At 38.7% G+C, this 20,086-nt stretch overlaps 1 protein-coding gene across 1 annotated transcript in view; it reads right to left on the minus strand.

Annotated features, from left to right (window-relative positions):
• Window positions 1–20,086, minus strand: part of LOC137287583 (E3 ubiquitin-protein ligase SHPRH-like) — a 192,413-nt gene that overhangs the window by 2,277 nt on the left and 170,050 nt on the right. Inside the window, exons 26-31 of the mRNA XM_067819951.1 lie at window positions 19,786–19,887; window positions 17,153–17,227; window positions 16,575–16,763; window positions 15,690–15,782; window positions 13,911–13,997; window positions 10,865–11,043 (exon numbers count right to left, since the gene is read on the minus strand). Of these exons, the coding sequence (XP_067676052.1) occupies window positions 10,865–11,043; window positions 13,911–13,997; window positions 15,690–15,782; window positions 16,575–16,763; window positions 17,153–17,227; window positions 19,786–19,887 (725 nt within the window). The remainder of the gene's footprint in view (window positions 1–10,864; window positions 11,044–13,910; window positions 13,998–15,689; window positions 15,783–16,574; window positions 16,764–17,152; window positions 17,228–19,785; window positions 19,888–20,086) is intronic.

A 20,086-nucleotide genomic window follows, 5' to 3' on the forward strand; every position in this document is an offset into this window, starting at 1 on the left:
CTGTCAACTCAGGGAGACCACATCTTGTAAGACTGCTACAAGACAAGTGAACGTCTAGATACACTCACATCTTCTTCTTACCAGTTATGTATAGCACATAATGAATCATGATATAATCCTTTAGAGTTGCAACCCTTTCCATGTACGAGTATCTTCCTTAAAAGTACAGGGTCTTAATCACTCATGCCAGCCTGTCCTAGACTCTCAACCAATAGGTCTCCAGAGCGAAGGTTATCAACATGATAAAGGGTGAGATTTCAACTCAGTGCCTTTGTGGAACCATTATTTGTTGTGCTAGAACAAGTGTCCCAAACTGGTGAATGCTGGAGACGATTGATGGCGATGTCTCTCAGTTAGTGGTTGGCAAACACTGTATATGACTTTCAAAAGCAGTCCTCCATTATCAGTTCAATCAAGCAGTTTCCATGCACAGCGATACAGGTAGACACCAGAGCTCTGACTTCATACGGGTTGGATGCTTGTGGAGGTTCCAGTCCTGCTGCCTTGTAGGCCCTCAGTATAACTTATCCAAAGTGACATTGTCATTCTTGAAATCTACAGACAAGAGTTTTCGAGTTTTAGTCTTTTGTAGATCTGTAAGGCTCTAACTGAACACAAGAACAAGTCTTGAATAGCCTCCAGACCAAGCATCGTAGATAGCTCTGGGTCGTGGAACTGTCTGTCCAGTTGGCCAGATAACTGGTCCTTTGCAATGAAGTCCCATCTAAGTCCTAGATGTACTGCAGCATGGTTTCCACGTGTCAAAAGAACAACATTTTCTGTGTGAGTAGCTTGAAAGTCGTTTGTTCTAGTGGGTCATAGACATCACTTGTGCGATGCTGGTGCTCTGAATTTCTTGATCTTCCAGCTTTCGTCAGCTTGATGCCTGTCTTCATTGTGACGACTGTATTGATTGCTGCCAAATATGTAGATAGAGTTGAACCTTTCAGTCATCTTGTCTGTCTACGATCACTTTGATATTCCACCGTTTGAGGATGAGTTGCTTTCATTGCTATGAAGAATTTTTGCCTTGCATACTGTTGGAATCTCTGTCACCTGTCATACAAGTTGCAAGTTGATCTGCATAGAGCTGGAGTTACTGCATTTGCTGCTCTGGTGGGGTAACTTTTTCTCTAAGCAAGTCTTGCCACGAGGTTCAGCCGCTCTGGTAGTGTCAGGGTTGGACTCTTGACTTTCAGAATGAGATCGGGAAATCAGACACTCGCTGCTCAGTAAGGCGCAGTAAGTCAGTTGCAGTACTCTTGTCTGCTTGATCTTCCAAAATACTTGCAGTAGTAGAACCAGAGGTGGGACCGCATATGCTTTTAGTCCTTCCAAAGATATGCTCATGGTATCTACTGCTTGTGGATCTGGTACTGGTGAGATGAATGTCTGTATCTGTGTGTAGAACAGGTGTTTGAGGGGAGATCCTATTGACGTTATGACAAACTGAAATGCCTCTGGGTGGAGCATACATTTTGTAGGAGGCGGCTGAAGTGAACGATAAAGAGTGTCTGCTAATAAATTCTGTGGCTCCCAGAATGAGAGAAGCCTTTATCTTGATGTTAAGGTCGCCTACCATTTTGAACAACTAGAATGTGTGCTGCAACAGGCTTGGTGATCTTGTTGATCCTTGTCTGTTTATGTAGAATGCCACTGCTGAGTTGTCTGTGTCAGCGCTTGGTTGATCAGTGAGCATGGCCAGTGCTTTAAGGCGTTGATCACTGCTTTCATCTCAAGCTGATTGTGAGCACCTTTCGAATTCAGCACCACAATTTCTCGCGAGGACGTTCCCAGCCGTAGGTCACATGTCATTGAGACAGGCAACCAGTTTGTGAGAACCCGTCGGACGTGAACCTGCGACCTTCGGATTGTTAGCCCGACAGCTAACCGACTGAGCTATAAGCAAATTTAGCTAGTCATTCCTGTGACGTCACGGAAATGAACGGAAAGAGTCAAATTGGTTGCGGACAATTACTAAGCTTACGGGTAGACTTGGTGCCTCGTGCTTTCAATCTACTGACAGTTGCCGAATGGTCCCGATATCATTTGGCACGATTGTCCTATTCCGTAACCTACAAGATACCATGTTGTGTTGAATGAGCCGATATGGTTTTGAACTGAAAACAGTTGTTGACGTCAGGCGTCAGACGTTGATTTCACGGTGCATGCATGAATGACATGCTTATATAAAAATGATTGTGTGCTTTCGTGACAGAAGTGTTGTAGGGAATACAGTAAGGATAATGTAGATCGCACTAAGGAATGAGTGAGACATGGGCATGTTTGGTGACGGCTTGAGGGTGAGTTAGGACTTTGAATCATTATTGAAAATATGTAGATCTAGACGTGAAAGTTGCTGGAGGCCAATTTCCACCAGCCCAAAATGTCGACATTAAACCATTTCATCATTTATTTAACTTTTGAAGTTTTTGGTCTCCCGTTTTTCCTTTGTGAACAAAGTGATAAAAATGGAAAAGGAAAACAATTGGTGCCCATGCATTTACCTACTATATTGGATTAGGTCCCTTGCCCTAACCCTAAACCCTAACCCTAACCCTTGGAATAATTCTAATAAATAGACTATGCTCCTTTGGAGCCAGTTGTTGTTGTTGGTAGATAGTATCATAGTGTCCTTCCATCGAATTGAATGTCCAGGGTTCTTGCGAATGTGTTCAGAGATGGCCGATTTCTGGTCGAGTTTGCTGACGGAGGTCTGGTGTTCCTTCATTCTGGTGTTGATTGGTCTCAGCATTTCTCTAATGTATACATCGCCACAGTAGCAAGGGATCTGGTAGATGCATCCTCTCGGGTTAGAGTGTTCACAGCTGGGGCCGTCTCTGAACACATTCGCAAGAACCCTGGACATTCAATTCGATGGAAGGACAGTAGGATACTATCTGCCAACAACAACAACTGGTGCCACAAGAAACTACAAGAGGCCATCGAGATCCGGAGACAGAAACCAGCAATCAACCGTGACCAAGGACTGTACCTACCAAGTGCCTGGGACTTATTGATAAATTAATCTTATCTATCTGTGTACATTCTATCTAAGTAATTCATTAGTGTTTACACAACAGTGTACCAATGTATAGCCAATCTACTCGTGTACATCCTTAGCAACTTGTGTTTGTACATCATCAACCCTCATGTATCATGCCCATCAACCCTCATGGAAATCATGTACATCATCCTTAATCCCCTATCTGTGTTATGTAAACATATCCTGTCATCTGTAATGTATTACCATAGGCTTCCATCATTGTTAACTGTCGGCTTCCTATCAGTTCTTGTTTAGACTGGCTTCCAGCTTTCGTTAATTCATTCCACTTGTTACTTTGTTATTGTTTTACCTGTACATATAAATATAGCTCTGTACCCCATTCTCATTCACCTGATGAAGGAGTAAGCATTAACTCTGAAACGTTGTGTTCTCATGATAAAGATGTTCATATCCATAAAAATCTTCATTCTCCTGACAAATTGTTGGATAAATTTATGTTTTGACGGTTGTTTCTTAAAAAAACTGGGTATATATTTGCTTCTAATGTTTCTATTATAATCACAAATCAGAAGAAAATGGTATTCATCTTCCAAAGCATTCAATTTACAGTATTTGCACACAGTAGATTTCTCAGAAAACGTTTCCTTATAACAGCTTATATCATGATAAGCGGAATGAAACTGTGACATGGATATTCTTACTGTCTGCTGATTGATCTTGCGTACATATGGTTCACACATGAAATTTTCTTTAAACAGGAAAAAAGTACATGGACATGTACAGAGTTTTGCGTGCCACTCTTGCATAAAGCAATGTTTGGTTATTCTTTCAAGTACATTTAAGAAATAATGTTTATTTCCAACTCTTTGCCATATCCACCCATAGCCAAGTCCAAAGCTATAGAGAACTCTTTTCAAATGTGAAGGCTAGTTAAACCTATTTCATATGGTGCTTGCATTTGAATCTAGATTACATAATATTTTGTAAGCTTTAGATGGGTAGTGTAAAGAGGGCATGAAGAGGTGCTTTAACCAGTAAGCTATACCACGTTTAAGAGTGTACACATGGACAGGGTATCAACCAGTTTCTTCAAGTACAGTTGTATTTTTTGCTGACATTTTAAACCAAGTAATCCTTTACATGCATAACGTAATAACCTTTCCAATCATGTTTGTGAAAACCTCATAATTCTATAGGTAATAATGTAGGTATCTTACAGTTGATTATTTTGGAGTAGATATCACATGATAAGTCTTTAAAGCTACAAAGGCATTTCGTAATAGACATTAAAGTTTTTTCTGCCTTAAATGAAATGCTTTCGGCAGAAAGGGAACAATTTAGAGTTCTATTAAGTGATACGCCAAGATACTGGTAGGATGTAACAACTAGTTGATTCATGTGTCCATTTTTCTGATTTTGACAGTTTAGATATTCTTTTAAAAAATCTCAATTTTAGTTTTATCAAGGTTGACATTTAAGGCCCATTTATTGCAGTAGGTTTCTAAGGCATTAATTTGCCTCTGTAAACCAATTACTGACTCTCAGAAAAACAAAACAGCACATCATCAGCAAACATCAAAATACATAATTCAACAAGATCTGGATACAACTGGACACCAGGGGAACATGAACAGTTACTCTCAGACACTAGTTCATTGATAAAAAACATAAACAGAAATCGGCTTATGACATATCCTTGTCTAACACCAACAGGACAGTCAAATACACCTTAAAGACATACCATAATTTGTGTGTCTGTACTGAGTTAAAGAGTCTTTGAAGAAATCTACAAAACATGCATACAATCTACCACCTTTCCTAGAACCTATTCCTATTTACACATTTCTGATTGAAAAACAAATATATTGTCTGTGGTAGTAGAGACTGCTCTGAAACCTACTTGTTCTTCATTTATCATACCCAAACTGGCTGACCAGAATACTAAAACGTTATTAAAAATGTTTGTATAAATTTCCCCAAAATACTTAAAAGGGAAATGGTGGGACATTTTTGCAGATCGTTTTCATCGCCTTTTTCATGTATTTCCACAATTATTGCCTTTGCCCATTTTATAGGGAATGATCCATTATCATACAATGTGCTGAATATGATTTTGAGGTAAGGTATGATGATACATGTATGACAAAAGCACTTAAAGAACTAACAAATAATGAAGTCTTCCCCAGCAGTTTTATTTAAATTAAGTTTATTGATACTTGAGAGGATTTCCTCTTGGCTAATGGGTACACCGAATATATCGCTAGGTATATCCTGTGCCTGACTTTCATGCTGCTAATATCTTCTTCCGGGTCACAGGAAATCATACTACAGTCCCAATTAACAAGATTCTTAAAGTACAGGTGCCATGAATTTACTGTAATGTTATTTTCAATTTTATACGCACATGAGATTTACTTTATCTTTCTCCAAAATAACTGGGAATTAGTAACTGAGTCAGGGTGTTCATTCATATTTTTGTTTTCAAACTTTTGTTTCGCATCTCTTCATGCAGTTTTGTGTAGATATTTCTTGATGAAATACATAAATCTTGAGATGGCGTGTCCTTATGCTTCCTAAATCTGTTGAGGTAATGACACTGCTGATGTTAAAGTGCTAGACATGTATAATTAAACCAATCTGGGTTTTGCTTGGAGGATGCAATGTTCCGCTTCATAAACTCCACTGACTTGAATATTACATCACTGAACATTTGTAAACTAAGCCCACAATCAGAACACATTACATCTGTTGCATTCTCCAATTCGCTTCAAATGATTTGAAACAAATACAGCACCTTTTGGGGGTTTCCAGATGTACTTATCAATAGGTTATTTAAAGGCACTTCAATCGTACCCAGCTGTTTGCCAGGTATCTACCACAGGGAAAACGATATTCACAGCAGGAGGCAATATCCAATCTTGATATCTGATTAAAAACTGTAGATGTCCCGATGATACAGTCATTCACAGTGCATCCAACATGACATGTACAGTCGAACCCCGTTTACTTGGACCCCACATATCCAGAAACCACGCCTTCTGGACGATTTTTTTGTGAAACGAAACTTATGTTCATTAATTGTACTCGGTTAACCGGACCCTGCGCTTCCGGACCCGGACGGCGAATTTTCAAACCATTCCTATAGATTTCCATTGAAAAATGATCCAGTTATCCGGACGGAGAGATGTGTGCAATGTGCATGTGTATGTGTCACATCAATACCATTTACCTCAAGACTATGTGATTTCATTCTTAATCTACTGGAAGTCATTTGGTGTGAATTGATTAATTAGTCATCAAAACAATAATGATGCACGTCACTCATTAGGGTTTGGTGCATGTGAGAACATCTCATCAGTAACAAAACCACATGTTAAGTAGGATTAAGGTAAACTACACTGTAATTGTACTGTATATAACACTTATAAATCGACCCCTGCTATATGTCGCGATGCAAATTAAAAATAGCCCCCCACATGATCTAAGTCAATGTGATCCCATCCAGAAGTTTACTTTCTGCAGACAGCATAAGTTCGATGTGATATCATATGTTTTTAGGGCATTTAAAATTGAAAAAAAGGACATGCAATTGGCAAAATAGAAACTTTTTGTCATCGATTTATTATTTCATCTAACTTACCATCTGAAGCTCCACACGCTAATGATTACATTCCAGACAACCTGACAAATGGTAACCTGCGTTCCACCTTCCATGTATTATCAGTACAGTTATATGTTATGATGATTCACTGTTATTACTATTGACTGTTGATTTATTGATATATGTACATGAATTTTTTTTTACTTTCACTTAATTTTCACGTTTTGCTTGTTAGATCCAGTTAACCGGACATCTCGCTATCCGGACCATTTTTCACTGAAACCAAAACATCCGGATAAACGGGGTTCGACTTTAAGCGTATAATCACCTTTACCCTTGTCTGTACCAGACTTCCATTTACAATGTGGATCTTAAACAGATGACACATTTCTAGGAGACATTTTCCAAATGTGTTGATATGAGTATCACATGATATTCATGTAGATGAGAATCCATTGTTGGATTCCACGTCTGATGAACAGCATCTTCCAGCAGCATCCTTTTGGAGGCTGACCTCTTTTCCCAAATGCTCCATGCATGAATCTTTTCACGAATGATCCTTCTGTGGATGCTATTTTTTTGTGAATGTTCGATTTGCTGATCTGTATCTGTGCCAGCTGTAGGATTTGAAAGTGGAGTGGCTGAATGTCGGTGGGGATTCCATCCTGCTTGGCATTCTGGAATGATGAGAATTTGTGAATCTCTGTTCACCTTCATGGACTATAGTACGTTTGTGAAACCTTCATTCGCTAAGACAGCTGAGTCTTCTTTCTGCTAGGACATTCTCGAACGCTGACGTTTGTGCACATCATCTTCATTTGTAAAGTAGTGATGTGGCCGTTGATATTTTAGAAACAGGTTCGTGAATGACAACTGTCATTGAAGAGTTCATCGGCACAGTCCTTTCTTCGGTAAATCAATGTTCATAGTCATCATCTGTTCTCTAAACTCCTTCATGAAAGCCACCCAGTCAAAGTTCTGCATTGTCGGCTGGAACTAATGCACAGTAGACAAAGCATTCGCGAATGCCGAGCCTCCCTATATAATTTCTTGCAACAGTGACAGGATAACACTGCTGCTGTCTCTGAGATCTGACAGTTGGTCTTCAAACAGCTGATGAGTTGATAACATTGCCAAGGACACTGGTCTCAGCATAGAGGGACGCTTCAATGCTTTACTGGTAACTGCAACTTCAGGCAACAAAATCGGTGGATCAGTATGGGCATCTGCTTTGGCAGGAGGCACAATGTCTTCATAATAGGACCTCTGAAGCATTGTCTTACTGGAGCAGGATGACTTTGACACAGTCCTGGATTTCTTCTGTACTGCAGACGAAGATGACATCTGTTTCTTGATCAGTGATGATGCCAGCTCTGTTCAAGATGACTTCTTCTTTGACCTAGCTATGTCCTGGTCCAGAGCATGAACTTCAGCAATAGTTAGCAACACTGAGATACTGGCACTGCTTCTAGTTTTATCAGTTAGTAAATTAATGCAACAGTAGCAGCGAAGGCTAGAAAAACTTTAATTAGTGCATGACATTGGGGGTGTGGATCAGCCACAGACAGACGGTACCTACAAAGAGAGCAAGATTTAATCAAATGTAAACAAAGTACAAAAGATGGAAAAGGTCACAAAATATGTAAAATTTTGACAATATTTAATACAATAAGGCTAATTACAAACCAGAAACAGTATACAGCTAAATTTGTATAAAGGGGTCAAAATGTAAAAGGATATAGAGCCGTTTAGCAACTCCCATGCTCCCCAACCATCCACCTGGGCGATGAAGGAGAGGGTGGCAAGCATGGTTAGTTGTGTGCCTGTTTTGGTGAGAACGTATTCAAGGGAGGCAACTTGTAGGTAAGTGAACTTTTACATCCTCTCCAAAGGGAACTACATAGGATTCAAGTGTTGCACTATCATTCGCAGAGAAGGAGATGAGCATAATAAGCATGAGTCAGGGTAAGGAAAACTGAATAAATTTGCAGCATCTATATAACTGATACAGAATAATGGAAAGGTGGATAGAGTAACTCCTGATGTAATGGAAGAATTATTCTTTGAATAAAGTGTGTAGTGTACAACCCTGTGCACTTAAAAGAAACCAAGAAACCATTGGTATATGACCAGATGGTGGCCACATGAATACACCTAGTTGCAGGTACAGCAATGTGCAGTAAACTCCCAGAGAGTTAAGATTCATGATACAAGGTGATCCTGAGAGTGACCTCCAATGATAAGGGGAAACAAATACCAACATATTGAGAACGCAACAGCTGCATGGATATGTGCGCTATACAAATATCCTATGATAATGATCACAGCAATTCATAAATACAACAGTCATGGCACTGAGGAAACAGAAGCTTCTTGAATTCTATCCAGCCCTGTCATCAAAGTGTGACCTATGATATCAATAACATTGACAGACACAGAGGATTAGGGAAGACAGGGGTGTACTGGGACACAAGGTGCACTGGGACACCCCCAAAGCCGCTATTTATAGATGTGTGAAAGTGACATCATGCATCCTGGCACTTTTTGAAGCACATGTGGACGCAGCATGGGTAACAGAAATTTGGTTAGTTAAACATGATTTTGTAACTTCATTGTAAAACTCTCACACGTTACGTTGAAGCTTTATCTGCCAGAGTGCTTCGGCATTCAGTTGATGTATGACTTTTAATTAAAACAGTGATTAATTAAAAGTAATCAGCCAAGAGATGAAAGTCATCACTGACATGTCCCAATGCACCCCATATAAATTTATACCGATGTGATTTTGTTTACATGATCAGTATGTCACCATTTTTCTGAAATGAAAAACAAGAACATCCAGAAGGAGGACACTGACACTGTTGCCATTGAAGTAAATGAGTGAGTTTAGTTTTACATTGCACTCAGCAATATTTCAGCTATATGGTGGCAGTCTGTAAATAATTGCGTCAGGACTAGACAATAAAGTGATCAACAGCATCGATCTGCGCAATTGGGAACCGATGACGTGTCCTCCTAGTCAGCGAGCCTAACCACCCAATTACGTTAGTCGCCTCTTACGACAAGCATAGTCGCCTTTAATGACAAGCATGGGTTGCTGAGCATCGATCTGTGCACTTGGGAACCGATGACGTGTCCTCCTAGTCAGCAAGCCTGCCCACCTGATCATGTTAGTCGCCTCTTACGACAAGCATAGTCGCCTTTAATGACAAGCATGGTTTGCTGAAGGCCTATCCTACCCTGAACCTTCACAGGTCTGTTAGCATTGGAGATGTTGTCACTAAACTCCCTAAATCACTTTCCGTTTCTTCAAAGCAACTCAGATTTGATATTGATCTCATTGACTACTTCTGACCTGACCATATGGCAGAATTGCTCGATTTTGTTCAAGTATTTTTAAGTCAGAGTACATCTGCAATATCAGTAATATTTTCTACTTTTGTTTGTGGAAGTGGGGATTTACTGTTAATACTGAACTTGAGGAGACATAATGCTCCTGGAATTCTTTTCTACCAGCAGTTTATTGTTCAGTACTGTTACATTCTGAAAAGGGCATTAGATTGAAATTCTTGCTGAAGTTTAGTTTGATAAGGTATTTTGAACTTATCTAGTCCTCATCAGACATGACTGTTTGAATATTTCTTGTGTTATCAAGTTATTGAGGTTTAATTAGTTGTTTCTTTCGTAAAGGATGATTCTGATTGAAACACCTTGTTTTTTAAGTTAAGGTTCTGTAACAGAACTTCTAATTATATTCTAAGATATATATTTAGAATCATGTATTGGCTTGTGAAGATGTATTCGTCATTTTGTTAATGATTGTCCACCCAACTGTGTGTCTTAATGCATCCCAAGGTGGGGCACATTAGTACATTTTTTATATTCTATAAAATCACTCTGGCTCTGCTAATTTCAAGCTTGTGGCATAAATATTTGTCCTGGTGCATTATTGTTGATTAGATTAGTGTTGATTAGAAGATGTGTTATTTTATTGAAAATCCATTTTAAAAGGGAGATAGGCTGAATAAATCAAAATTTGTCCCAATGCACCCGGGTCTCACCTATGGAAAAGTGTTCATATCCATCTTGTATTGGTCTTTATGTCCTCAGTCACCGATGTGCCGGACATAGACTTCACTATCTACACATCACTGTCAAATATTGCTGACTGGGGTTTTATAACATATAAAGACAGAAGCCAATGGAGAAGCTGTGGAGCTAATGTGATCCACATTACTAGTGTGTGCAATACTTACCTCGTCTGGCCTATCCTATGAACTCTGCCAACAGCCTGCAATTCCTCAGCTGTGTTCAGAATAGGTTCAACAAGCAAAACATGAGTAGCCTCTATAAGATTCAACCCTTTGGAACCCAAGTGAAGGGGTATCAGCAGACATGTTACCTTCGCATCTTCTTTAAATTCTTTGAGATTTTGCTGCAACAGAAAATGAATACAATAAATGAGGGGAAATCTCATGAAAATCAAAGTTTATTCTTTATGCAAGAAATCTACCATCTCTAAAACATATACCTGTATTATGTTCTTCAGCTGTCACAATACAGTTACATAATGCTCTTCAACTGTCACAATACAGTTATATAATGTTCCACATAATCTTCACGATCAAACAGTGACTCACTAAATTGTTCCACATGAAAACAATATACATCAAATACAATGTGCTATGCTCTAGGTTATTATTAGAGATTAAAATACGGATGAAGCTAATTAGTTTTGGGTGATCCTGGCAGAGTAAGGCTGGTTAAGGTAAAAATTTGTTCAGGGTCCTTGTCCCATGCAGTGAATGGAACTTCTTCCATGTCAAACCTACCAAGAACTTTCCAAAGAATATGAAGACTCCCTAACTCTGAAGCTCCCTGCATTACCCAATGTCAGAAGAGCTGTACTCACAGGAGGTACCAAACCAAGGGCACCCTGAACGACTGGTAGTCGTACAACTTAGCACCCAAGATGCAAGCATTTCAAAGCTGAAGCCTACATATTTGCCATGCACTTCCTGAATCCTGTCAATCGCAATACTATCAAATGACACTTATTAAAAATTATATACATTGTATATTCTTTGACTTTTTCAAAAATGACAAGATCAAGATCAAGTTTGATAGTAGGATTTTGTCTTTGAGTGTACATGTGATTCAGGGATTGGAAAGGCAGGGGCCATGGGCCATTTTGCAAATTAGAATTAAAATTTTGAAGTTTGCTATTGATACATTCTAAATTCAGAAAATGGCTAATAATCTAGAAAATGGCCCATTGTCAAAGTTCTCTTTCCCAATCCCTGCATGTGACTATTCAAAGTGCTAAGTTCAGAAGAATCATTTGCCATAGGTATTTGTGTGCCACTAACATGGCAATGTCTGTGCTGCTGAGGAAGAAAGAAATATTTAACACATATTCACTTTTCTACTTTTTGGTCACAAACAAGATGCGTGAAATGACTGGTATCTGCAACATCTTCCTATGTGGGCTGTCGACAAAATTGAAAACATTGGTTGCGACATTTTAATGAGATATCATGTTTACAAAAGTTTGAAAACTGGACACAGGGTCGTGGTCACAGTGAAAATAAGATCAAGGTCACCCAAATCAACTGATGTCTGTGTAATCCCCCAATGTAGGCCAAAATGTACAATCAAATTTGAAGACATTGGGTACAACAGTTACATGAGTTATGAGGTTAACAAGAGTTTGAAAAGTGGTCAAAGAATTGTGGTGACCTTGAAGATAAGATTGTAAGTCAAGATTCTACATCCAAGGTATGCAATTCTGAAATTCATGATTCTGCCGCAAGTGACATATGGAAGGCAGAAGTTTGATTTTTCCATAGGCTCAAATGGATGATGTAGTAATCTTGATACTACAACTGATAAATCCCATTTCTTAATTCCATGTTCGCTTGGGATATCCTCTCGTTTAAAGATGCTAGGAAGAACAGGTGCTAATGTTGAGTGATAAACTTCCCTTGTTCCATGGAGAAGATGTTGACCTTAACTGAGGTACAGCAAAAATCTGCAGTTTATAGGTGCCATTACACATGCATTGGCTGCTCATGGTCTAATTCTTCAGTGCTGGAATCAGTCCAATTGAAGTTGTTAAAGGCAGACGCTGCAGCTGATATATCAGGCTTGCATGCCAGGTGAGGAAACTCTTTCTGAAATCCTTAGGTTGGTATGACGTTCCCACATTTCTCTATAAAAGCTGATAAACGGCTGCCCACTTCATCCTGAAATACCTTCACGGGGAATGCTGGCATCTATTTCCTTAAATCTTTGAGTGGAGTCCATGCTTCAGCTGTCTGGAAAAATTTTGAAAAGACAACTGGATTTGGTACAAACATGCAATCGTTCCTGGTTGATAGCATCTTCCCACTTCCTCTGAATGGAGTCTTGGGTTTGCTCTTGTCCTGACAAAGATCAAGGACCCCTGGTTGAGGTATATCTCATGGTCTTCCATTTTCTCTTCAATAGCTGCTTTTCTACTCAAAAGACCTTGAATAACATCTCTAAAATGGCTATAGTGCAGCAGAGGAGACTCCCTTGGTTACATTCATTGAAAAAGATAACCAGTTACCATAGAATACCATAGAAAGTTCTTGGCAGGGGTCACAACATGAAACAAAGTAACATGGCTTGGTTATTTAATAAACTGTCAGGACAAAAGGAGGGTATGCACACCTCCACACCAACACACACACGCATACATGCACACACACAAACCTCACACACACACACACTCGTCTGGATTCAGGCATGATTTTTAGTACCCAAATGGAAGGCTGAGACACACTTGCTACCTTTACATTTACCCAAATTAATATCAACATGGAAAAGTCAAAACTGAAAAAATTAGTAAATTTTAACAAAGAATATGTAAGCACATGTGTTCTTGTTTACCACAAGAAAAGAAATGAGATTCCCATGCTTGTGTCATGGGAGATCACTTCAGATGCTAGTGTGTATGTCATGCTAGTCAACCACTAGGAAGAAAAACAACACAAAACCATGGGTTTTAAAAATGTTATTCAATCTAAACCTGTGGATCAGAAACAAGTTTCAGGAAATAAAGCAATCAAATGTTACAGGTACATATTTGTTTTGGCTGTTTTCTTCACTGGTCCTGACAAGCTGTACCCTTGGCTCACTGCCAATAGCAATGTCTTGGTCAGTTTTGACATTCACATATCTGTCAACATGAAGTCCAGATCAAAAACTATGTGCACATTAAATCATCAAATTAAATCAAAGGACTTGGGTCCTATACATGCATGCAAACATCCCTACCTGAAACTTTCCTGCGATGTGGAGGGATCTGAAAGCTAAGCTGTTTTGCTGTAAAGCCTTGGCTATAACGTCCAGCACATCATGCCACTGAAATAAAGACAGCACCTTAAGCCATTCCTTTGAGATTAACCATTAAGAGGAATTGGTAGCAGAGATGCAATGAGTGTTTCCATCGCTAAACAGAATATCATGATACAAAGTGCTACTGTGCTGTGGTACAAACTAAATCACACACAGTACAAGTGACACCAGAAAACACTGATAGGAAATGCAAAAAATCAATTCAGGCTTAACTTTAGTACCTCTTTAACATTATAAATAAGTCACATGTCTTTAACACTTCAAACCAGGATGTGTGCGAGACAGCTGATTGATATATTTGACAACAGTATTAAACATGACAGAATCTTTGGAGTCTGGAGCCTTCCTTGCATGATAACTTCCTTAGGTGTACTCGGAATAAAGGACAAATGTGTGAGGAATTGCATGTTAGTGAAGAGGCCACAAAATTTCTGAGTCCCATGCTGGGATTCAAACCATAGACCTTCTGATCCAAATTCAAACGCCTTGTTTACATGACCAAAGACACCAAAGAGGTTAACCCTGTCTGCAAGTTGAGAAGCTAAGGATTCTATGCTACATACTCCCCCATAAACAGAAGGCATGTCCCAGGCAGCATAGTTGAGTACAAAATCTCATCAAAATATTACCCTATTAATATTAATCTATTAATGATAAAGGAAGTGTTGCAAATCAGAAACAGTGCAAATTCAGGTACATAATCTGAACCTGCAACAGAATAAAGAAAACCAGAATAACCTCAAACAACACCTTCTGACAGTTTTCATATGTGAAAGAAGCTACAAAAGCAAACATGGCCTCAAGGAGGCTGAGAAAGGTCATTGAACAGTGTCCAACCTCAAACAGTATCTATATATGCTTGTGAGGGCGCAGTTGCCAATGAGAGCCATTGAGAGATTTTCTAACTTGAGGATGTCACCTGTCTTTTTGGATTACTACCCGCAAGCATTTAAACTTGATAAGGAAAAATGAATGCACTTAATTGGCCTCTGCACAAAGTGTCTACTATCCAGAAAAAAATGGTTTGGATGATTATTTGATGTTTAATCACAAACTTGGTAATATTCCTGTCATGGAAGTCTGCATGAGCTTCAATCTACTCAAATAAGATATAACAACATATATCAACCATGTCACTGAGCCTGACCATTCAGTCCTGTATTGGGTTAATTTTCAACACCAATGGACAAAAAAGTCTGTCTTCATATACAGCAACATAGTGAATGTCAAAGCCTGATGCAAGTAGCTTTGAGAATTTTCTAAGGACACTTAGAAGAACAACTCTGATTTTGTGTCTGAGGAATTGGACTCACCATTCCTGTGATGATTTCTGACTGCCACAATTTGGCCAACTTACACTGGAGCTACCGATACAATTTGTAGTTCCAATTGTAGAGGCTGGTTTCGTTTCCTGGAGAATTACTCCCATATTCTTAGCTGATGCTACATGTAAGGGCATTAGAGCACTCAAAGTATCTCCTGGTCACATACAGCAAAGAACGAAAACTATTTCCGCTCATTGGGTTTCACTGGAAGTTACATAAATGCAATGTTTCATATTCCTCATCCAAGTGACGTTTGCTGACAGATGATGACAAGTGAGGACACTTGACAATGGATGTCATGACATATGTCAGACATATGTCATGACACAGACAACAACAAACAACCATACAACAGAAATGTGTGGTCACTAACCGTTGAGAAGATCAGAGTTTTGGCTGTTTGGTCCTCCTTACATATTTTCTTGATACAACTGACAACTGCCTTCACCTTGGTTGAGTGGCTGCCCTGCATGGAAGATATTCTGGGTCAAAGTATTTAGAGTGGACAAATGTAAAGAGTAAAAACAAGTTTTATATATAAATACATATGCATATACATATACAGATAGATAGATAGATAGATAGATAGATAGATAGATAGATAGATAGATAGATAGATAGATAGATAGATAGATACCCCTTAAGATTGGGTGTACCCACATCGGGTTGAGTCAAGGAAAACTTCCACAAACTGACTTGCAGTCAGGATGAGATTCCAGTGTGAAAGCACCAACTTCAGGCCTACCATACAAAAGGTGAACAAATCATCAAAACTGAACTCATATACACTGTGTATAATAGCAAGCCTAACACTGGGAAGTATGAACATAGATTTGAAGCTTAATACAACAGAGGGCTGATGCGCTATATAACGATATCAAATTTTCAAGATTTAGTTTAGGTGGATATGAGTTCAGTTTTGATGATTTGTTCACCATTTGTATAGTAGGCCTGAACTTAGTTTTCCTGTTTCCACAGTTCCCTGGAACGGCTGAGACTTGTGTACACTGACATGTGTATATGGTCTGCTATTATTGCTGTTGCTGCTATATATTCGAATTTCAATTTTGATTTTAAACCAAATCCTTGGTTTCAATGAAATTTGTAAGCTTATCATTCCTATTGCTGAATCACTAACGCTGCAGCTTACAGACTTCTGAATTTAGTCTCTATGTACCAATTTGTGGATTAACCTTTAAGTTTCAAGCTGGGAATCAGCAGTGACAAAAGAGTGAGAAATGATTTGTATGTCACTTACAATCACCATTGTATCTTCTTCTTCCTCAGCAGATTTCCTTGTGCTGACATAAGAGATGTCAGAATGATGTGTTGCCTGGCGACACAGGGCACACTTGAGAGAACGGTTGCGTCCGCCAAAGCTGTACTGCTCAACCATGATCCGTATACAGTCGAGGCAGTAACAGTGACCACACAGGAGAACACTCCACTACAGCACACCAAATATAAAGTGTTACTATCAGTACAGACTACTGCCTTGTTTGTTACTCACCTGTTTACCAACTGTAGCTACCCATTACACATCATGTAATCTAACGTTCGAATTCCTCTACAGTCACTATATTGTCACTCCTTTGTGTATACATCACTCAAATATATGCCAGTACCCCTACTGTTTCTCATGCACATAATAAAACAAAACATTATGCTTCTATCCATATTTCTAAATCCATTTGTTTCTATCTATGCATCAAAGAGCACCCTCATATTGGGCAGACTTTTACTGTTATGCTATTTGAGGACTCTGGAGCAAATTTGCCTGTTACTACTTGATTATGTTGACCAAGCTGTTGAGAAACACTTGATATCAATACTCACTTCCACACCCAAAGCTTTCTGACAGATGGGGCAAGGATCAGGGTTGGATCCATTCCCATCCTTCATTTCCTCAGACTGAAACACATGACATGACTTGTCTTAGTCGTGTTGTAGGCACATTTCTACCACACATTCAACACATGTAAAGACATACAGCTGATGCTACCTGAGGGTTTGTTTACAGGGGCACTGATGCGGAGCAATTTCCGTGGACTGGTGGTTTCTTTTGTTATTGTTTTTCTCTCAAGAGTCTCCAGATGATATCCCAGAATTCGTGACTGGTTTGTGATCTCTGCTGCGCCTCCCACATGCGCAATTGATAGTTTATGTGTAGACTGATCAACAAAGAAGAAGTCATTTTACTTCGTTATTATGAAAACAAATCAAACACTTTGAAGTTTACTCATCTGCCAGTGGTATAAAAAAACCCCGCTAGGACTGAAAAATAACAAAGTCAGTGTACGTCTTTATATTATGTCTTATAAACCTAATTAGTTCCTTGTCACATCTGTATGCATTCTGAAAGTTAATGAAAAAAACTCACACAGTCTGCTTATACTTACAGTGAATTTCTAACATGATTTTAATATCTAAACATTGTATAGATTGCAAAGGTGAATCATATTTCACACACACCCTATTTGCGACCTAGTGCATGTTTTCTGCAATACAGATTCTGCTGAATGCTACATGAAATAAATTAAAACAAAATGCAAATATTAAATTTAAGACAGACTAAAGTGAATACATTTAATAGGGACGAAAGTTATAGCAACAATGTCAGACTGTTACCTCATTCAGGAATGAATCCATCAATATCCACATAAAAGAATGATATTCCATTCATCTGCAGCTGGTAAATAATCCTACTCTATGTCTTGTGTCTTTCAACAGTCTAATATGCGAAAAAGTAAAACATCATTTGAGAAATTTTCACACTGGTGTATATATAATCTCACTGGTCACAGAGGACAGCACACCTGGCAACTAACTGTATGATGTCCGCCATTAGTTAGCCAATAATGAGCAACAATCAATCTTTCAAGGCAGTGGCGGTTAATTCTTTGTACGAAGGATGTTGTTTTTACACTTGTACTTTACAACAGGGTGTATTCAGTATAGATTACGTAAATCTAATCATAAACACTGCCTTTTTGACAAATCTGCTGTGGAAGGAATTAATCAATCAGTGTTACTGGTTAATCCTTTGATCGATGTTTGTTTTTGTAACTCAGCTGATAAACCCTCTTGCATCACTTACATGCACATATTACATAACATTCAAAGCATTTGCCACTACAGACCTTAATTTATAATGTTGAGTATTTACTCCAGACAGGAGAAATGCCAAATGGGAACCTATGTCGAGCAATTTTAGTGATGTTACTACTATTTACACCCATTATAAATTCATTAATTAACCATCAAGCAAATGATGACAAATAACACATGTAGGTTTACACCATCAAACACGAGTTACACCAAGGACGATGTAATCTCTGTGTCGCATGCAGCCTGAAAACATTTATGGGCCAAAACTCTTTTGAGGATACCAACGGAACTTTGTTGTTACATAAGAAATGCACATAGGTATTTGCTGTGTACTTGGGTAAATGGGTATAATCAGGGTTTTTTTTACATAAGAAAATTTTCAGATTTCTCTATCAGTGGCAAAGTCGCTGTTATTAGTTTTCCAATTCAGACAAATCAACTGTGTGTTTTTTATTATCGTAGATAATAAACCAGGGTTGAAGCTACCAAAATTTATGTATGATGTTTGTTATGACAGCTGGACCAACCCTCAAAACTACCTAAGTATAAAGCTTTGCAATCTGTCGGACTTATATAAAACAAATGGCTTGCTATGTGTATGTAGACATCATATTTTCACATGACATGATTAAAAAACAGAGAAATAGGATCAAATTGGATCAGTCACTATACCATCCAGGCATCAGAAAAAAACTACACTGCTGGGATATTTTGTTACAATCAGATAAGGAATACCATAGATATTTTTGAATAACGGCATGTGGCATACAGCCTCCTCACTTTTTAGGGTGAAGAAATTCTGCTAATTTGGACAGGAGCCCAGTCCCTTTGTCTGTCACGGTCAGGGGAGCGGGTGCCGACCAATTTGTTTGGTTTTGTAATTAGACCGTTGGTGAGAAATGTTATTCGCTCCGCATCAGTGCCCCTTTAATAGACTATCTGAATCTGAATGAAAGCAAATATTCTTGTTACCTGAAACATGTTTTACCTGTCTTTAGTGTCATCTATCGCCATCATGAATACTATAATTATGTACACAAGTTTCAATGATAGTTTGAGCTGACAAGTAATTAATGCGACATTCAATGAAACCCAAAAGATTTGAAAAAGCATATATATGGATGGGAAGAAAAACAGCTATCTGCTTTGAAATCTCTAACATTTTGTCTCCATAGTTTGTGTACATTAATTATTATGAATACATGGAATACTGTCAAAAGTGATCAAAAAGGGGCTTCATAATATTCCATCCACTCCCTCTTGAAAGTCACACTTTTGTATGAATATTGATATTGAACAGGCTGTTGGAACCAAACTAACTCATACACAAACCAGGATGCAAGATAATACGTTGACCTCACCCTTGCCAGATTGGTGAGGTACAGCAGTTGTCCGAGTTTCTTCCTCAGCTCCGCCTCAGCATTAGCCTTGTCTCCCACCAGTCTCATTCTGTGCACCCCCACCTGCAGCACGGTGTGGATGTTAGTGGGTTTGTTTGGTCTTATGCTATGGCTTCAATGTTGAGACAGATTCTTTCGGTGACTTTTAGAAGCTAAGAAGTACAATACTGACAAACATTATAGTATTCCCACAAAATTATTGAGAATCATCACAGCAAAAATAAGCTGGTTTCCGGAACACTGAAACCGAGAGGAAACGTCA

This window comes from Haliotis asinina, chromosome 6 (genome assembly GCF_037392515.1).
Source record: "Haliotis asinina isolate JCU_RB_2024 chromosome 6, JCU_Hal_asi_v2, whole genome shotgun sequence".
Lineage (NCBI taxonomy): Eukaryota > Metazoa > Mollusca > Gastropoda > Lepetellida > Haliotidae > Haliotis > Haliotis asinina.